The 18,751-nt window shown below is 38.6% G+C and overlaps 2 protein-coding genes across 2 annotated transcripts; one reads left to right on the top strand and one right to left on the bottom strand.

Moving 5' to 3' along the window:
* The first annotated feature begins 638 nt into the window (after window positions 1-638).
* Window positions 639-10,911, top strand: LOC122066146 (RNA-binding protein 34). The gene is made up of 6 exons (XM_042629974.1): window positions 639-1,510; window positions 1,596-1,654; window positions 2,220-2,289; window positions 2,413-2,538; window positions 2,650-2,778; window positions 10,239-10,911. The coding sequence occupies exons 1-6, from the start codon at window positions 743-745 to the stop codon at window positions 10,722-10,724; spliced, it is 1,638 nt and encodes a 545-aa protein (XP_042485908.1). The 5' UTR covers window positions 639-742; the 3' UTR covers window positions 10,725-10,911.
* Window positions 10,912-14,673: 3,762 nt separating this feature from the next.
* On the bottom strand, window positions 14,674-17,778 carry LOC122066143 (uncharacterized membrane protein At4g09580). Its single transcript, XM_042629969.1, has 4 exons — window positions 17,062-17,778; window positions 15,946-16,216; window positions 15,688-15,858; window positions 14,674-15,295 (listed from the first exon to the last, which is right to left on the bottom strand). Exons 1-4 carry the CDS (start codon window positions 17,256-17,258, stop codon window positions 15,170-15,172), a joined length of 765 nt encoding a protein of 254 aa, XP_042485903.1. The 5' UTR covers window positions 17,259-17,778; the 3' UTR covers window positions 14,674-15,169.
* Window positions 17,779-18,751: the final 973 nt, after the last annotated feature.

The following is an 18,751-nucleotide window of genomic DNA, read 5'->3' as shown; positions in this document are numbered from 1 at the left end:
AGGGGCATCTTTAGCGCACACATGGGTGGGGCAGCATGATCATTTCGTGCTTGCTGCGTCTTGACATTTCCTATGCCAAACCGGTGTAGGATTCTTTTTTCTTTATTTTTTTAGGAAAAAAGATCGTTACCTGATCGCATGTGTCTTTGTCTAAACACAACGGGTGTGGAAAGACCGTGCTACTGTTGCATTGAAGATGCTACCATGCATCCTCCCATTGGCCCTCACACTAGCGATTTTTTTTTTCTTGGTAAGAGCAGGGTAGCGTTATCTTGCATGGTTTGAGGAATAGGCTTGAATCGATCAAAATCAACCAGATTGGATCGGTATCAGCCTTGACTGATCCCGATTCTTAGCCGATACCATGCCAATAGTCTAAAAGTGGCCTAAAAGTGACTTTAAACGTAAAGTCAGGGGTATTTCTATCCGATCCAGGGCGATCTAAATAGTATCGGACCGATATCGGCCTTTAACGATCCCATTCCCGTTACCGAATTCTCAAACCATGTTCTCTTGCCCATTTTATTATATTTTACCTTTCCTTTACTTGATGTCCAAACATAAATAAGGTTCCTGTTGCTTGTTAGGAAAACTGGTAACGGGGCAGAGTTGTTTCCGATATATATCGCCGAAGCTTTTGAAAGATACTGTGTAAGTTGTAACATTCTCTGCTTGGAAGGGAAAAATCGTTTCTCAAGTTCTCCTCCTCAGCCGCAACTCTCTCTTTCCCTGCGCGACTCAGATGGGAAAGAAACTAAAAGAAAAAACGCCTAAAGAGGATGACCGGAAGGACGAGGTCACCGGTTCTACCTCTGACATCTTCAAAACCCTTCTCGGAAACACCTCCGAAGAGGGTGGCTTTTCTCTCTTCACCTGCAACAACCCCTTCCGTCGCAAACCCGACCAACAACAAATAGGGTTAGGGTTTTCTTCAGCTGAAGCTTCTCAAAACCCTAAGACTCCAAACCCTGACAACGATGGGGATTCCCAGATTGAGCCGAAGAAGAGAAAGCGACACAAAGAAAAGAAACTAAATGTCGATGCCGTCGACGAATCGGTCGGTAATGGAGATTCGGAGAATTTGGAAGAGAATAAGAGGAAAAAATCGTTAGAGAGAAACCCTAGTTCGGACGTTTATATGGTCGGCAACGGTACGATTGAGGAAGATAGCAAGGATGGTCTCCATGTTGAGAAGGAGAAGAAGAAGAAGAAGAGGAAGAGGGATGAGGTTGAGGAGGAGTATGAGAGGAGGAATTATGGAGTAGTTGAGAAGGATGAGAGTGAAAAGGTTGGTTTGGGTAAGAGAGTCGTGGGGGAGAAGAGGAAAAAGATGGATGATCCTGGGGAGGTGTTGGTTTCGAAGGAAGGTTTTGATGACGAAAGCAAGCTCTTGAGGACTGTTTTTGCTGGGAACTTGCCGCTGAAGGTGAAGAAGAAAGCGTTGTTGAAGGAGTTTAGCCGTTTTGGGGAGATTGAATCACTTAGGATTCGGTCTGTGCCGCTCTTAGATGTGAGCATCCATTCCACCCATCTGTCATTTTGCTATTGTTCATAAAATGTGGTATTTTCTCACTTTTTCTGGTTCTGCTTATCAGAGCAAAATACCCAGGAAAGGTGCAATTCTTAAGGGGAAGATCAATGAAGCAGTGAACAGGTTTGCTTTTTGAATCCTAGCATGAATATTTACTTTGCTGATATATTTCTTCCTTTTTTATATGTTATATGTTTATCTATTGACTAAGATCGAATGCATATTCTGTCTTAGATAATCTAAATAGATGCCTGACATTGCAACTTATCTCTTATTTCCAATCATCACTTAGCTGAGCCTTTTACTACATAGTGCGAATTGGGGATGGCTTCTTTAGTTTATGCTTCTGAAACCCAGCAGTGCTTTTGGTTCAGCATAGGGCAGAGGCAATAGGAGGCCACACAATGGAATCGTTTCCTCAGCCTGCCTTATAAGCTCATACCACCCCCCCCCTCCCAAAAAAAAAAATCTTCTTGGCTTTTGGCACTGGGGGCCGGTGATTATTCCAACACAAACTCTCTGAAGTGCTCCAAACTTTGCTGACCTGAAAGCCCTGCTTCTAAACTCAAGAAGCCATCCCAAATGCCCCAGTAGTCAATGTGTATAAGTTTGTCCTGCTCTTTTAGTCACTTATAGCTGGTCATGTTACCATGATGTTGGTTACAGTTACAAAGCTTTGGTTTTGCAGTGTTCATGCGTACATTGTTTTCAAAGATGAGCAGGCTGCACGGTCTTCTTTGGCCCACAATATGGCAGTGGTACAGTTGATCTCTCTTTTAGCAGAGAGAGAGCACTTTGGTTGGTTTTGGGTTAAATCCCATTATAGTTTTGAAAAATGAAGATAGTGTGGGTTAACTGGTTTGTTTTTATTGTGGATGCAGGTTGGGGGGAATCATATACGTGTTGACATGGCATGCCCACCTCGTAAGAAACTAAAGGGAGAGACTGCTGGACTTTATGATAGAAAGAAAACTGTTTTTGTCGGAAATCTCCCATTTGATGTGAAGGTTATTTACTCCAGAATAGTTTGCCCATATTTTTAGTTTCTGAAGAGTTAATTTTAATTTTTTTTCAATCTCTGTATTCATTATTTAAATCTGTTTCTTCTATCACTGCAGGATGAAGAACTTTATAAGTTGTTTTGTGGGATTAACCAGTTGGATTCTAGCATTGAGGCTGTCCGGGTTATCAGGGATCCCCACACAAGCATGGGGAAGGGCATTGCTTATGTCTTGTTTAAAACAAGGGTATGCTATTTAGCTCTGTAATGCCTATTTTTCTATGTGTTGTCCTTTGAGTATTATCTCTATATTACTTGTTAGTATGCATAGGTTAAAGATGATGCAATTTCCCCGCCCCCGCCCCCGCCCCCGCCCCCGCCCCTGCCCTAGATATACCATTACAGCCACAGAAACCTCAGAGCTGTCAATTGAGTAAGAGGACCTCAATGTAGGAGAAAATATTTGATTGACAAAAAATGTTACTGCATTTTTTATCACTCAGGGGCAACGGATTAGTGGAATGTAGGATCAAGAGACAGATAGAGGTGTGTGGGAATGACCTATCAGTCATTGGTCAATCTTCCGTTGAACCAGTCACAAATCTCTCAACTGAGTTGTGAGTTGCATAGGTTCTAGAATTCCATCACTAGTGGGGGGGGTGTTTTGGTTCTAAGGTTAACAACACTCAGGGGCAACGGATTAGTGGGATGTAGGATCAAGAGACAGGTAGAGGTGTGTGGGAATGACCTATCAGTCATTGGTCGATCTTCCGTTGAACCAGTCACAAATCTCTCAACTGAGTTGTGAGTTGCTTAGGTTCTAGAATTCCATCACTAGTGGGGGAGGGGGTGTTTTGGTTCTAAGGTTAAAAACTGTAGTATGGGGATCTCTCTTGACCAGTTCAGGTTCAAGGGAAGGGTGATTTAGGGGGCCAATAATTTAGATCTCTTCTCTATGGTGGGAGGTTTAGTTCAACGAAACATAAATATGAATCATTTATAACCATATTTATATTATATTCTGTGCTTATAGTTTCTGCCGACCCCATTTAGTTGGGAAAAAGCTTTGTTGTTGTTGTTGTCCGTGCTTATAGTTTCCTCTAGGTGATCCTTTCTTCTACAGTTCATCGCTGAATGATCTCTAGGATTTTCAGATTTAGGTGCAAAAATTGCTGTATTCAAGTAGTGATGTTGGTGGATCTGTGTTGTTTTATTGGTTGGATCTAATCTTATAGGATATCCAATTTGTAAGTATGAGTCTCTGAGATGTTTGAGATAATAATTTGGTGTGCATTTATCCATCCATATTTTACTGTAGATATGGATCACACTTTTGGTCTTTGATGCGTTCCAGTAACTTGTTTGGACTGATTTAGGAAACTAACCTGTTAGGACAGATTTTGGAAACTAACTCATAGGACAAAATCGCAGAGATTTTGGAAACTAACTCCTAGGGCAAAATCACAGTGAATCAAGAGTAAGAAGTAATAGGGCAGAATAAAGAAAATCAGTAACTCAAAAACCAGCCAGCCAACGGGATATTGTTTGGTGATGGTTTAACAGTGCTGTAGTTGTCCCTAAAATATCAATGAAAACCAATGGTCAGATTAGGAGTGCTAAACTTGAACAGAAAATAGAGCTTCAAAAGGTCTGAGAAACACCTACTAAGTACCTGATATGCTTGCTAGAACTTGAAAAGATGAAGAAGAAGGAAGAAGGAAGAAGGAAGAAGGAAGAAGGAAGAAAGAAAGGAGGGATATGACTGTGGAATCACCATCAAACCTTGAGGGATTGGAATCACCACCAAGGGCTGGAGCTGCATCATCGCAGTACAAGCATAACTTGGAAAACCCAATTTCTCAATAACTCCAAAATGCTGGAGGCTGTGCCTCCTTTGCTTTATTATATAATGTGTGTTGTATTACAAAAAAAAAGCAATTCTTTTAGAATGAAGACCTAATTGCTTAACAACAACAACAACAACAACAACAAACTCAGCCTTATCCCAACTTAATGGGGTCGGCTGCATGGATTTGTGAAGAACAAAATAGGAAAATCTGAGGTCAAAACAAAATGGAAGAAATGAAAGTAAAAGGAGAGAGGCATAGCCCAGTATGTCAGGAAAATCTCAGTTAAATCAGGTCCATATTTGGGACAAGACCTAGACTATGCATGTTATTCCAAACTACTTCTCCAATGGTCATTTTATGCCTGCCCCTAGCTCTTTTAACCCATTCAATTGGAATCAGATTACTCCTTACTGGTGCACATCTCTAGGCCTCTGTTGAACATGGCTATACCACCTTAAACGACTTTCTTGGAGCTTGTTAATGATTGGGGCAACTCCCAAATCAGCTCTAATACAATCATTCCTTACTTTATCCTTCCTAGTTTTGGTGTACATCTATCCTAATATCTTCATCTCTGCGACACATAGCTTCTCTATATGACACTTCTTAACTGCCCAACATTATATCCTATATATCATGACTGATTGTACAATCGTGCTATAAAATTTTCATTTAAGCTTTAAAGGAATACGTCGGTCACACAACACTTTGGTTGCGCCTCTCCACTTCATCCATCCCACTTTAATTCTCTGTGAAGCATCGTTCTCTATGTCACCTTCTTTATTTATGGTTGACCCTAGATATCTCAAATAGTCACTTTGTGGCATCTCTCTCTCTCTCCTCAATTTTCATCGTGTCATTATCCATTATAGTGTGACTAAACTTTAAAGTTACACATCTTATATTGCATCTTCGATCTACTAATCTTAAAGCCTCTTATTTCCAAGGTTGATATCCAAAGTTCTAGCTTAGAGTTAATCCCTACTTTTGTGTCATCCACCAAAACGATATCATCGGCGAAGAGCAAAGATCTAATTGCTGTTACAAAAAAATAAAACCAAAATAGCAACTCCTAGATTGCTATCGACTAAGCAACTAAACTTATTGCAAGAAACTAGAACAAAGGAATTATCAAAAAATTAAAACTGAAGTAGTCGCAGGTCTAACAAAATATTCCAGCCATCAATCTTCGAGATAATCTCCTCTCTATTCAAATCACATAGTGCCTGCTCAAATATTCAATCAATCTTCTAGAAGAACATCCACAACTGCTGGTCTAGGATTTTACTAAAACTAGAACCAGGTCTGGCTTTGGGTCTGGTTCTTTCTCCTCTTATGCTGGTACTGTTTTAGCTTTGCATCTACTCTTCCCAGCTTGAAGAAACACATCCTTGAGTCTTAATAAGTCTAGAGATCAGCTTGGTGTGGCGTCCAGTTTCAGCTCAAAACAGTATTTTGGCCATTCATTGTTGTTAGGAATGAAATCTCAGGAGCATTACTCTCTCTCCTCGAAGAACTTGGGGTGGTATCACAAATTTGATGTGCTTCACCTCATCCTCAGTTTCACTGGTAAAAGGCGCCTTCTTAGAGTCGTCCAAACTTTTGTGACAATCTCCACCTCAACCTTTGTAATAGTGCCACGTTCCTTTATCACGACCCTATTGTCCATTGTTTCAACCTCGTTTGCTTCAACCTCTTCAAAGTAGGCTAATAGCCCGCTACAACAGAATCTTCAAGCCTCATCTCGTCCTTGTTATTGTCAGTTGCTGGATTTTGTTTAACTTTAACCTCAACTTTAGGTTCCTGTTCTTTGAGTAGTGGTTTCTATTTCTGTGGAGGTACAAAGTTCAAATCAGATGTAAAATAGAGGGTGATTCTGGTATGTCACTTTGCCGAATTAGAGTCAATCATTTATTCAATTGCCTCAACTTCCCAAGAACTTGGTTAAGAAAATTTTGGATGTAGTCCGTCTCAGAGGGACTTCATTCATTGCCATCCATAGCACTGATACCGATTGATGTGTTACACTAACCTGTTAGGATAGATTTAAGAAACTAACCTATAGGACAGAACCACAGTGATTCAAGACTAAGAAGTAAAAGGAAGAATAGAGAAAAGTGTCTCAAAAAACCAGCCAGACGATGGGACTAAAAATATGGTTGGGTGACGGTTTAACCCTGCTGTAGTTGTGCCTAAAAGAAATCAAGGAAAACCAATGGTCATATTAGGAGTATTGAACATGAACAGAAAATAAGGTTTCAGAATGTCTGAGAAACACCCATGCAGGACCTGATATGCTTTCTGGAACTCGAGAAAATGAACATGACTTTGAAATCACCACCAAAGCCTTTGAAATTGGAATCACCGCCGGACCCTACCTTGGAATCACCAACCAGGCTGGAGCTGCATGACCACAGTCCGAGGATAGCTTCACCGCTGACCAAAAGAGGGGAAAACCCAATTTATCAGTATCTCCAAAACATGGGAGGATGAGCATTCTTTGCTTTATATAAATGATATGTGTTGTATTACAAAAAAAGTCACTTTAAAAAATAGCACTTCTTATAGGAAGAAGATCTAATTGCTATTACACAAATAAAACCAGTATGGCAACTTCTAGATTGCTATTGACTTAGCAACTAAATCTATTACAAAATGGAAACTAGAATAAATGAACTATCACACAAATAGAAACTAGAATAAAGGAACTATGACAAAAAAGAAATTAAAGTAGTAGTAGATCTAATAGAGTATTCCAGCCAGAAATCTTCTAGATAATCTCTTCCCACACAAATCACATGGGGTCCAATCCATAGGTGTCAAGGCGTTACTAGGTGCCTTTTTAGGTGTCCAGGCAGTTTATCTAGGGTCTAGGCGACAGTTGCCTTTGTGCACTGGTTGTCGCCTTGCAACAAGGCTTTGGTCTGGCAGTTATTTATTCCAAATATTGTTTAAGTAAATGATTGTTATTTCATTTACTTAATATATTATTCATAAATAAGCAAGTACCTCCCATTTGAATCAATAAAAGTAGTTTCAAAATCAAATTCCAAAAGGATAACAACTCAATCCCTCCCCCCATCCATGAATAAAAACTGGATTTTGGCTGTAAGGTAGATTTTCAACTTTCAAATGCTTGGGGTTTCTCTCAATTCTGAAAATTATAAATCTTATCATGGTAAAACATTGATAAATTTTTACCAAAAAAAAAATAAAAAATAAAAACCAAAAGCGCAGTAAAATAATCTTTCATTTTGATGTCCATAAAATTATTTTCATTCTGGTGATTTTAACAACATTTGTGCACTTAAAATAAGTTTTGAGCATAACATAATTTTGTCATTACAACTCTGATTTAAGTAATCATAGACTTGTTGGAAGCTGATTTTGTGTTCTACCTAATATAAAAAGTTTCGTGTAAAAATAAAATCATTTGATCAATCAAACTCATTAGAGAACAAAAACTTTTCTTTAACTGTTGATTTTTGATGACTTGATGTGACAACGTTGATTCATTATGATTTGATGTAGTTTAATGTTTGATTTTTAATGACTTGATGTTGCTTAATGTTTCTACCATAATAAAGATGATGATTAATGTTTATTTTGATGATATAAAAGATATGTAGCATACTAAATAATCTTAGAAAATAGGGGAAATAAAAAAATAACACTTGAGCTCCTTGGTTGCCTAGGCAGGCACCTTGTTGCCTAAGTGCTTAGGCACCCCTCCACCACCTTGGGTCACCTTGACAATGATAGTCCACTCCAATCTTCATTCAATCTTCTAGAAGAACATCCACAACTGCTGGTCATGGGGCTTACCAGAACCAGAACCTGGTCTAGTTTTGGGGATGATTCTGGGCCTGGTTCTTTCTCTTCCTATACTGGTACTGTTTGAGGTCTGCATCAGTCTTGAATGAAAACTGGTCCTAAGTGCTGCGGAGGAATAGTTTGTTGGAACTTGAAACCATTAAAAAATTAAGTGTGAGGGCCTAAAAAAATGATTTGAGGTGATTACTTGTGATTTAACAGAACAACCTTAAATAGAGTTTAATGGCAGAAAGGACTTCTATAACCAACTATAATCAGTTGCGCTATGAAGGCTTAGATGAGTTGTGTTGAGTTGAGAATTATATTTTCTCTTTTGGTTGAAACAGAGATTTAATTGGTTGATTACTTGGTCCTGGATGCGACTGGTTTTTTGGATGGTGCTGTAGTAATACTAGAAATTTCTAGTGTTTCATGGATTGATTATGAAGCGGTGGTTGTTCTAATCTTTATTTTTTATTTTTTAAATTCTAAGGGAGGGGAGTGGTTGGACCGTTGGAGTGGAGAAGAAGAGATTGGCACTGTTGTTACATGGAGTCCTTTTCATTGTTTCCTCATTGCTTACTTCTTGTTTGTGGTAATGGTTTAGCTAATGTAATAACTCCTGGCAACCCGCTATTCTATCATGAGCTTCTGACTGATGTGAATGCTATGGTGAATTCTCCTGCTAAAAGCTGATGAAAAGCCTACTTTTTTTTGTTACTTGCTAGATTTGGTGTAGATAGTTTAGATAAGAGAAATAAGTGAAAAAGTTGTTGTCATCTGTGCGCAATCTAGTTGTCTCTTTTGATGTTGAGGAGAATAGGATGTATATCCAGTGGAAATTAATAAATTCACTTGTATATAGAGCCATTCAATATAGTGTTCCTACAAGATTAGTGATTTTAAGGGAGGCTGTTCCTTAGAATGAGGATCGTTTCTTTGGCTTGTGAAAGTCGATGAAGAAACCATATTGGATCGAACTATAGCTATAGCTTCTTAGGAAATGCTTCTGTTGGTGCCTTAGTCTGATTGGTTCCATGCGACTCCTAGACTGCTTGAGGGAGGGTCGATGATGTGAGTTCCATGTTTAACTGAGGGACAAAAGGGGATACATGATTATCCAAGTAAAGTTTCTGTTATTCACTAGAATGATAAAAAATTTCCCAGCCAGGTGAGGAGAGAGCCCTTGATGGATCTAAAATCGCCTTTACTTCTGAAACCTAGTTTTCATTGGGTTGGATTAGCTTCAGTTAATTAGTTTTGCATGTTTACTCATGGCTCTACTTTTGCTCAGTCATCTTTATAAAGTTCATGGCATAAGCAGGCCAATGTTTTGCAGCCACTCAAGGAGAAAAAGGAATATGCATTATTTTACAGACCAAGTTACAGAGCAGAGACAGATGTTAGTGCTTTAATTCATAAAATGAATGCCTCTGGCAGAAGCTCTGCAGTTATCGAAGTTTTGAACTGTTGATGCCCCACGGGCTTCCTTTTATCTTTGGATGCTTTATGTTTTATATATAATGAATGGAAAAAGGTTCTGTGAACCACTGACATAGGGTACACTAGCATCTCTCTCTCTCTCTCTCTCTCTCTCTCTCACACACACACACACACACACACGCAAGATGTCATCGCTGCCCTCCAATGTACGGTACCATGTTACTGCACCTCATAGGTGAGCTTCGCTATGCCTCTTCCTCTGAGAATCCATAATTGAGCTGTAGTTCTAGGCTGTATTGCAGGTCTTGGGAGAATAATCAGTTTTGGTTGTGGAAGCTTCTGTGGTTTGGCCCATACAACAGAGTTGTGGTCATTTGGATATCTGTGGTTTTTGGCCCGTATTTGTGGTCATTTGGATGTAGTGAAATTTTTTCTTTCAAGGACTTCAATAAACTACTTTCACCAATTGTCCTATATGGTTCTGAATCTGTTATCCCTTTAACTGGATTTATTTGGGTGTCTTTTCAATTCTTTACTTTTGTCTTGTTTCATGTATTTTTTCTGATAGTTCATGGAGGTTGTTGGCATTTGTGCCATGCAGGAAGCTGCCAATATGATTGTTAAGAAGAAAAGCTTGAAGCTCCGAAACCGTGACTTGAGGCTCTGCCATGCCAAATCCGATTCGACACCATTGAAGAAAAGGAATGCATCCCCTGTATGGAAAGATGGATTACCTTCGAAGAGATTGGCTGTGACTTCTGGTGAGAATTCGGCTGATGGAAATATAATGCCCAAAGCGAAGGCTTATCTTTCTTACCAGGGCCTGCGGGCAAGCAAAGCAGGTGTGCAGAAGAAAATGAGTTTCTCCCCAAGAACCTTTGAACAGGGGAAATTTCAGTCTAAGAGACAGAATGGGCCTGAGAAGAAAGTACGCGAGACTAAGCGACCTTCAGTTGCTGCCAGGAAAAGGATGGCCCTTGCTACAAAGGATGGGGTTGTGCCAAAACAGATAGGGAACAAACGAAAGCTGGGAAGCACTGCGCCAGGGAGCTCTCCCAGGAACAAGAAAGCTAGGAAGATCAGGTAGTAATGAAGTGACTGTTAACTTCTTGGTGTACTTTCTGACCATGTAATTCTTCAAAATGTCTCTCTTTTCACCGACGTTGGAAATCCTGGAGGCTCATGATTTAGGGGGCCCTGTTTTTTTATTTGGGGAATCTTTGTATCGTTTAGATATTTTTATTAAGTGATGTTTAATAATGTTTACCTCTTTAGATGGAGCAAGAAGGATCTTGCATATGGTCCTATTGAAAACCTATGACAAAATTCCTAAAGAGTTAGTTTGGCATATACTAAAGAAGGTAAGGGTTTCAAGTAAATATGTGGACATTAAAGATATATATACTGGTGTGGTGACAAGCGTAAAAATTGTGGGGTATTTTTGTAAATTCACGATTACAATGGAGTTGCATCAAACATCAGCCTTATGTCCTTATTTGTTTACATTTATATTGGAGGATTTATTAGAGACACAAGACGAGGTGCCTTAGTGCACATATTTTATTGATTATATTATCTTGTTGGATGGGACAAAAGTGAAGGTGAACACCAAGTTAGAATTATGGAGATCATGTTTAAAATCAAACGGTCTTAAAATATTTTGAATAAGAAAGAAAGAGCTCCACTTGCTTGCGTGTGTCTATGCTTAGATATAGTAGATAAAAAAAACTATGTTGCCCTTGGGCTGAAGATGCTCTCATCGCTCGCATTCAGCCTGCATGCTAATCGGTACTTGCGTCAGAAGGGTAGCATTAGTCAGAGTATATAATAGAGGTGTCAATGGCCCAGGTTTTTTAAAACTCCAGCCCAACCCTAAGTTTTCTTAACCCAGTCCAGGCTTAGCCCAACCTAGCCTAGCTTTAATTGACCAGCCCTTATATAATGACACTTGGATATGAGAGAGAGAGAGAGTATTTACCCGCCCATTCTCAATCTTTGAAAGCGAACAATGTATATTAAAAAAAGAAAAAGTATGATTAAAAAGCTGTCAATGGTGAATGGAGTCATTTAAAAACACATTTTATATGTTATTACAATAATACAATATATTTATTAAATATCTTAATATATTATATTATTGTATATAATAATATAATATATTTATTGTTTACATAGAGTTGGGCTAGACTGGGCTAGGGTTTGCCCAAGGCTTCAGTCTAGGCCCACAGTACGGGCTGAAATGCTTAGCCTAGGCCCTATTCGGGCTCAAAGTGGTCTAGGGCAGGCTCCGGTAGGTTAGGCTTTTTTGACACTCCTAGTATATGTTGTGTAACTTGGTTACACTGAGACTGTTAACGAGGTGTTGAATATCGGTGAGAGGATATTCCCACAAAGTGATTATTTTATGTACATAGGCACAATTATAGATCAAGAAGGTGATATAGAAGATGTTGTTCAAAGAATAAAAATAGGATGGATGAAGTTGAGAGATGTGTCTGGAGTGTTATCTGATCTGGTATTCTATTAAATCTTAAAGGATTTTTTTTTTTTTTGGGGTAAGTGCTTAAAGGAAAATTTTATATGACTATTATATGTTCGACTATCCTGTACAGTGTGAAATGTTGAACAGTTAAAAAAATGTCATATAGATAAATTAACTATAACGGATATAAGGATATTGAGATAGATGTGTGGAAAAACTAGGAGGGTTAAAATAAGGAATGATTGTATTAAAGTAGAATTAGATCTAATACAAGATAAGCTTTGAGATTATCATTTGAGGGGGCATGACCATGTCCTTAGGATGTTCCAGTATGGAAGAGTGATTTGATTAAGATGGAAAGCGTTAAAAGAGTAGGATCTACACCTAAAATAAACCTTGGGGTAGAGGTGTCAATTCTTAAACCGAACCGATAAAACCGGTCGGACCGAACCGATAACAACACGGACCGAACCGAACCTAAGCCTTATTGGGTCGGTTTGGTTTGGAGTATTGTAACCCCAAAACCAAACTAAACCGCACCGAAAACCGGATGAATCCGAAACCAAACCGAAACCAGCTCAAAACCCAGACCGAAATCGAAACCAAACCGGTAAGAAACCGAAACACTCCAAAAGTCATTAAAAAAAAATCAAAATTTGCATAGTTTTGTAAACATATGTATGGAAAGTCAAATCCAAACTGGACAAAAAACCAAAACCAACCCGGTTACAAATCGATTTAAGAAACCGAAGACAAACCGAAACCAATCCGCACCGAAATTGAAATCAAACCGAAATCAGAATTTCCTTATTGGTTTGGTTTCGGTTTCAACTTCCCCACACCGAAACTGACTCAACCCGGACCGAAACCAAGCCGGACCGACCGATTGACACCCTTACCTTGGATATACATATCGTAGGCCTCGTATCTTGTATGACTATAAATAGAATTGATTGGAGAGCCAATATTCATGTTGGAAAACCCATTTAGTTGGAATAAGGCTATATTGTGGTTGCAATTATTGTCTAACAATTACCTTTTACATTTTTACCTTTCTTTGCACTTGAGCCTTGAGGTTAACACAATTGGTTTTCACATATCAAATTTTATTTCAGACTTTTCCTGTTCTTGTCAGGCACATCCAAACAGTTTTCCCATCCATTGGGCATGAAGGGATTGGTCCTGATTTGCCACATGTATAATTTCAAACCTAAATTTAATCATTTAATCTCGTATGTATTTCCATGTATCCCCTCAATATTACTCTACATTCTCTTGGTATCTTGAATTTTACATTGTTAGTGTACCAGATGACAAACATTGTATTGGCTTAAACTTGAACTATGAACAGGGGATCTTGATTTGGCTTAACCCATTCTTGGGTTGCCCAGATAGTTAGGGCGAATTGGGAATTGTATGGATAGGCACACGATCCCATGTTTGATTCTCCATCTATGCATTTGCGATTTAAGTGGAGACTATGGCGGTGACTTGCTATGCTAGTCTCCCCAAGAATTAGTTGAGGTACACGTAAGTTGGCAAAAAAAAAAGGGAGAATCTTGAGATCTACTTATCCATAAAATTTTTATCTCATCTGATATTACCATGTGGGACAAAAAAAAAGGTGCCCAAGCAGAAAACCATTTCCCCATGACCCGTCCTTTTCTTTTTGAGTTTCTTAATATCAGAGATTCTATCATAATCCGTTTAAGCTATTACTATGTTTATTATTCTCTAAATGGTGCTATAGAGAATTGGAATATGCCAATTTTACTATGTACGCACTGGTTATCGATGGTTTAACCCATAATCAACAATTCCAACATCGATCACTCGGTCCAAGTAGCATCTATTTTTAGGGGGAATGCCTCAACCACCACCCATCTTTCCTAAAATTTTCAAGTTTGGATAGTGCCTTGTTGAGCCTAACGGTACCTCTATAATATGAAACAGATGATAAGGAGAGATTTTAACATCAAATTCATGCCAATAGGAGGGCACGCACCAGCATCTTCCGTGTAATCTTTCTACTCTCTCTGTGCTTAGGCGTAGACACACAAAGGCGGGTAGCGTTCCTTCTTCCTTAATCAAGAGAACGCTACCCACAGGCGCAGCCAGTGAAAGGGCAGGCACAAATATCTTCAGTGAACTGCAGCGCGATCTTTTTGTACCCGCTGTGTCTAGGCATAAACACACACTACCAGGTAGTGTTCTTCCTTAATTGTATTAGTAGGTGCAGTTTGAACTGTGATTAGATTACACTCACAACCTGTTCAGAGAATGGTTCGGTGGTGGATGGAGTTGGTCTGAACCTCATCTTCACACAATGGGAGCCAAAGTTCTTCACCATGGTTTTGATTCAACAAAACATGTAGTTGATCTAAGTTAATTCCTTCAAACCAACAGGCCACCTCATGGTATCAAGCCAAGGATATATTAGTTCATGAAAGTTAAAATCCTCAAACCAACAGACCACCCCATGGCATCAAGCCAAGGAAATAGCTGCCTCTCCAAGCATATATTCTGCAACTAAAATGCCCAAACAATTACAATAGGGTGGGTACAGTACACTGCTGCATTGACAAAGAAGGTACAATTCAACTCTACATACAATTCTGCCCAACAAATATTCCAGCAAAGACCACCTTCTCATTCATATAGGACTAGTTTTCAAGGATTATGGGCATTAGATTCCCAAAAGAACCGTACACTCAAATCTCAGAACTATATATTTGCTATGAAATGCATAGCCTATTGAGATCTTAGTAACACGAATTACATTTTTTTTAAACACTTGAGCACATTTAGATAATTGACAATGTCAACAAGATAATTGAAAAGCTGAGACCAGGAACAATTCCCCGCAACCTTTTCGCAGAACACATTTCAGGCCATCACTTCCGCGGAAGATTTCCAAGCCACAACCAAGGGATGGAGCTATGAATTTCTTTTTTATTCGATTCGTATCTGTACAGATTTGGAGGTACCTTATGGGTTGGCTGTGGATTGGTTTCACAAAGGACTAGTAGCTGAGTTTCCATCGCGAGTACTCAAGTATTGCTCTTGGTCATCAGTGTAGGGGTGACGGAGACAATCCCAATAAAAAAAAGGGTACCAATTGCCTGGAAATCGTAAAGGTCACCCAGCGAACGTAACTCCCCGAGAGCTATTCCAGCCTGCACAAAAATGCAGTTAACACCCACTTTGGAAGTTCCAAAAATGAGATCAAAGAACTGCTAACTCTGCTAAAGAGGTCACAGTTGCCTTCAGCACACACAGCATATCTGCACATCTAAGCATCTGGGTGGTTCTCACTTGGATGAATGAAGCCATATTTGCTCAATTGCCTAAGGCAACTTTAGATGAGACAGCAAACTTGTCAATAAAGTTCTGACAAGTAACGCCATCCAAGATAAGCACCACCAACAAACATGGCAGTCAGTGCATGATGGCAATGAGAACAGTGTGATTTGAGGGCATCTAAATTTCAAAAGTATATATTATCTCTGACAGTCATTTAAAAAAAAAATCCTAATTGCAGGGATTAAGATTCCCAAGTATAGTATACCCTGACAGTGAGATAAGCAGCTGGAATGAGTCCGATGAATGTTCCGAGGAAGAACGTATGGTAAGGCACATTTACGATTGGTGATGCGACGTTGATGAATGTGTTGGGCAAGGTAGGTGTCAGCCTTAAGAAAAGCATGTAATTGAGTAGACTACCCTTTCTTTTAGCTACCTGTAGAGTGAAGGAGAAGATCATAAACAATGCAATGGTGTTAGTAGAAGTAACCAAAAACTATTACAGGAAGGAAGTGATATTCACCTGGGCTTGAAAAAAACTCAATTTGTCTGGCCAAAGAGAGAAGACCAGGGGCTTCCCTATCAATTTTGATAGAAAATAGCAAGAAGAAGCACCAGCAGTGGAAGCAAAGACAACAAGAGCTACACCTTTGAAGACTCCGAAAAGAGCTCCAGCAAGCAAAGACATGAAGACAGTTCCTGGAATCATGAAAGTTTGCATGAAAATGTAGACTGTGAAGTACCCCACAAGGACCTGTATCGTGTAATCGCTAGTGTAACTCTCAAGGTGATCCCTGCAAAACAAGCACACAGAAATTTCAGATACAAGTCAAGTCATATCTGTTTGCCAACATCACGAATGGCTTCGAAACTACTCTGGAAAAGCCAAGGAATACTTAAATTTACAATAAAAAATTGAAACACATAAGGTTAGGTGTGATAAGGCAAAAAACATGATTTTCTCAGAAAATGAACCCAAGGAGAAAATACATGTAGGTAGAATAACACAACTCAGACTTATACCAAATAAATGGGGTCAGTTACATGGATCCTTGCTCTCCAATCAGCTCTATTCGAGGTCATACTTGAATATACATACAGATAGAATGCAGAAAGAAATTTTGGGAAAAAAAAAATGTTGCACTGAATATTTAATCAGGAAATATGTTAGATGCAGAAGCCCACAAAATCATAGCATGGTTGTGTTATAACACTTTATACCTTCTTTGAATCACAGCTTCATGATTTTCCACCACAAATTTAAAAGAAAAAAGTTGAAAAATCTCTCCCGGTTTCACAACACGAAGCAAGTTGGTACGAAAACTTCTATTCAAAATCAGATATAACCAGGAGATCCCTTCATAGATCCAATATGAGGAGAAAAAACCCATTATCTCTCACAAAGATATCTACAAGATCCATCTCCAACGGTAGAAAACAAAAAGCGCCCAAGAATCAGCATAATAATATGCAAAAGAGCAACCCAATTAAACAAATTTATTAATCAACCCGAATTCAGATGTTACATTATATAGTGAGCCTTATAAAATTCATGAAATCCAATCAATTGAACCAAAGGAAGAAAATTTCCTTCAAGAGAAATGAATCCCACAAATAGAATCAAACCCATAAAATTTACCTGAGAATTTGGAGATCTTCAAGACTGCGAGGCAACTTGAGGAAGCCATAATCGGAGGCAGGCATTGTGTAATAAACACCAAGAAGCCCCAAAACGAAACTAGCAATGACACCCAAACCTATCGTCGTCTCCCAAAACGTTAAAGGGAATTTCGATCCCTTGATACCGGAAGCAATATCTCCCTCCCTCTTCTCCATTCCTAATGAACCCTCCCTTAACTTCTGATCCCCAAAACCAAAAAAAAAAATGCCTTTTCTCTTCTGTGTCTTTCAATAAATTTCAACAATCAATCAGCTCTCCTAATCCAATTTCTGATCCCCAAAATCCACAAATTGGGGTTTTTCTCTTCTGGGTCTTTCAATAAAAATTCCAACACTCAATCAGGTGAGCTCCTAACCCAATTTCTGATCTCCAAATCAAAGAATTAGGGCTTTTTTCTCTCTGGGTCTTTCAATAAAAAATCCAACACTTAATCAGCTCAGCTCCTAACCCAATTTCTGATCTCCAAATCAACAAATTAGGGCTTTTTCTCTTCTGGGTTTTTCAAAAATTTCAAGACTCTCAATCAGCTTTAGCTACATGGAGAAATAAAAAAACTCCGAAAACTAGGGTTGCTTCTGCTGCTTCCCCTCTCTCTCTCTCTCTCTATCTCTCTCTCTCTCTGTTAAGGTTAGGAATATTCGCTGGTTGAGTAAAATCCAACAAGCGTCGACGAAAGGAAGGAGAAGTGGAGAAGCCAGCGAGGGGGTATTTAACGGATAGAGAGGGATAGATTTTGGAATATTCTTCGACACGTCAGCCTATATTTGCCACATGGATTTGACATCACGCTGACTCTCACGGCCTTTGCGTTTACCTAGGCACGTGCGTTTTGCATCTGTCTCTCCCTCCTCCCCGCCACGCAACTTGGAGACTTGAAAGAAGAGATGAGTTAAATGACGATAATGCCCTTTTGTGTTTTTATGATCTCCCACACTTCATTAATTAATTCATTATTTCCATTAAAATCCAAATAAGTTGAAAAGTAATTAATGTAGCTAATTGACAAATTAATGGATTAATTATATATTTTTTTAATATTAATTTAAACTAATTTACATCAAATCAAACGTATAATGACATGTACAAAAAATATAAACGTTTAAAAGCTGCCAAAGGACATAAGACCACCCTATGTTATATCATGTTTGTTTAGGATTTTCTAACCAAAAAAGAAAAGTTTGTTTAGAATTTAATTTTTAATTTATTCCATTATTATAAAATGGTTAACCAAAAATAGGTAAGGGTGTCAATTTGGGACAGAACATGTAATCTTCTGTACTAGACCGTCCCATTTATAAATTGAATGGTTTTGAGATATGATTTTGAGATCGAACAATAAATAGGATAGGAAGATTCTGAGATAGGATTTTCAACTGTATTAATATATTTCATGTTCTTGTGTTCAAGTTTTCATCATCACAAGATTGGATTATTTTGCACTCAATCATATCCAAATATAACTTCTAATCAAATACAATAATTAAAATCAATACCTTTGGTTGTGTCAATGGTCCAAATCTTTAAGATTTTCTATGTTGGCAACCAAGGATCAAGTATTGGTACTGTAAAACCAAGAAAAAATATAATAAACAAAAGGCAATATGGAAAATAAATTTATAAGTAAATATTTATCTCTAAGAATTTTGTT

This window comes from Macadamia integrifolia, unplaced genomic scaffold, assembly GCF_013358625.1.
Source record: "Macadamia integrifolia cultivar HAES 741 unplaced genomic scaffold, SCU_Mint_v3 scaffold2264, whole genome shotgun sequence".
NCBI classification, from domain to species: domain Eukaryota; kingdom Viridiplantae; phylum Streptophyta; class Magnoliopsida; order Proteales; family Proteaceae; genus Macadamia; species Macadamia integrifolia.
This window is presented reverse-complemented; position numbering and strand designations above follow the sequence as displayed.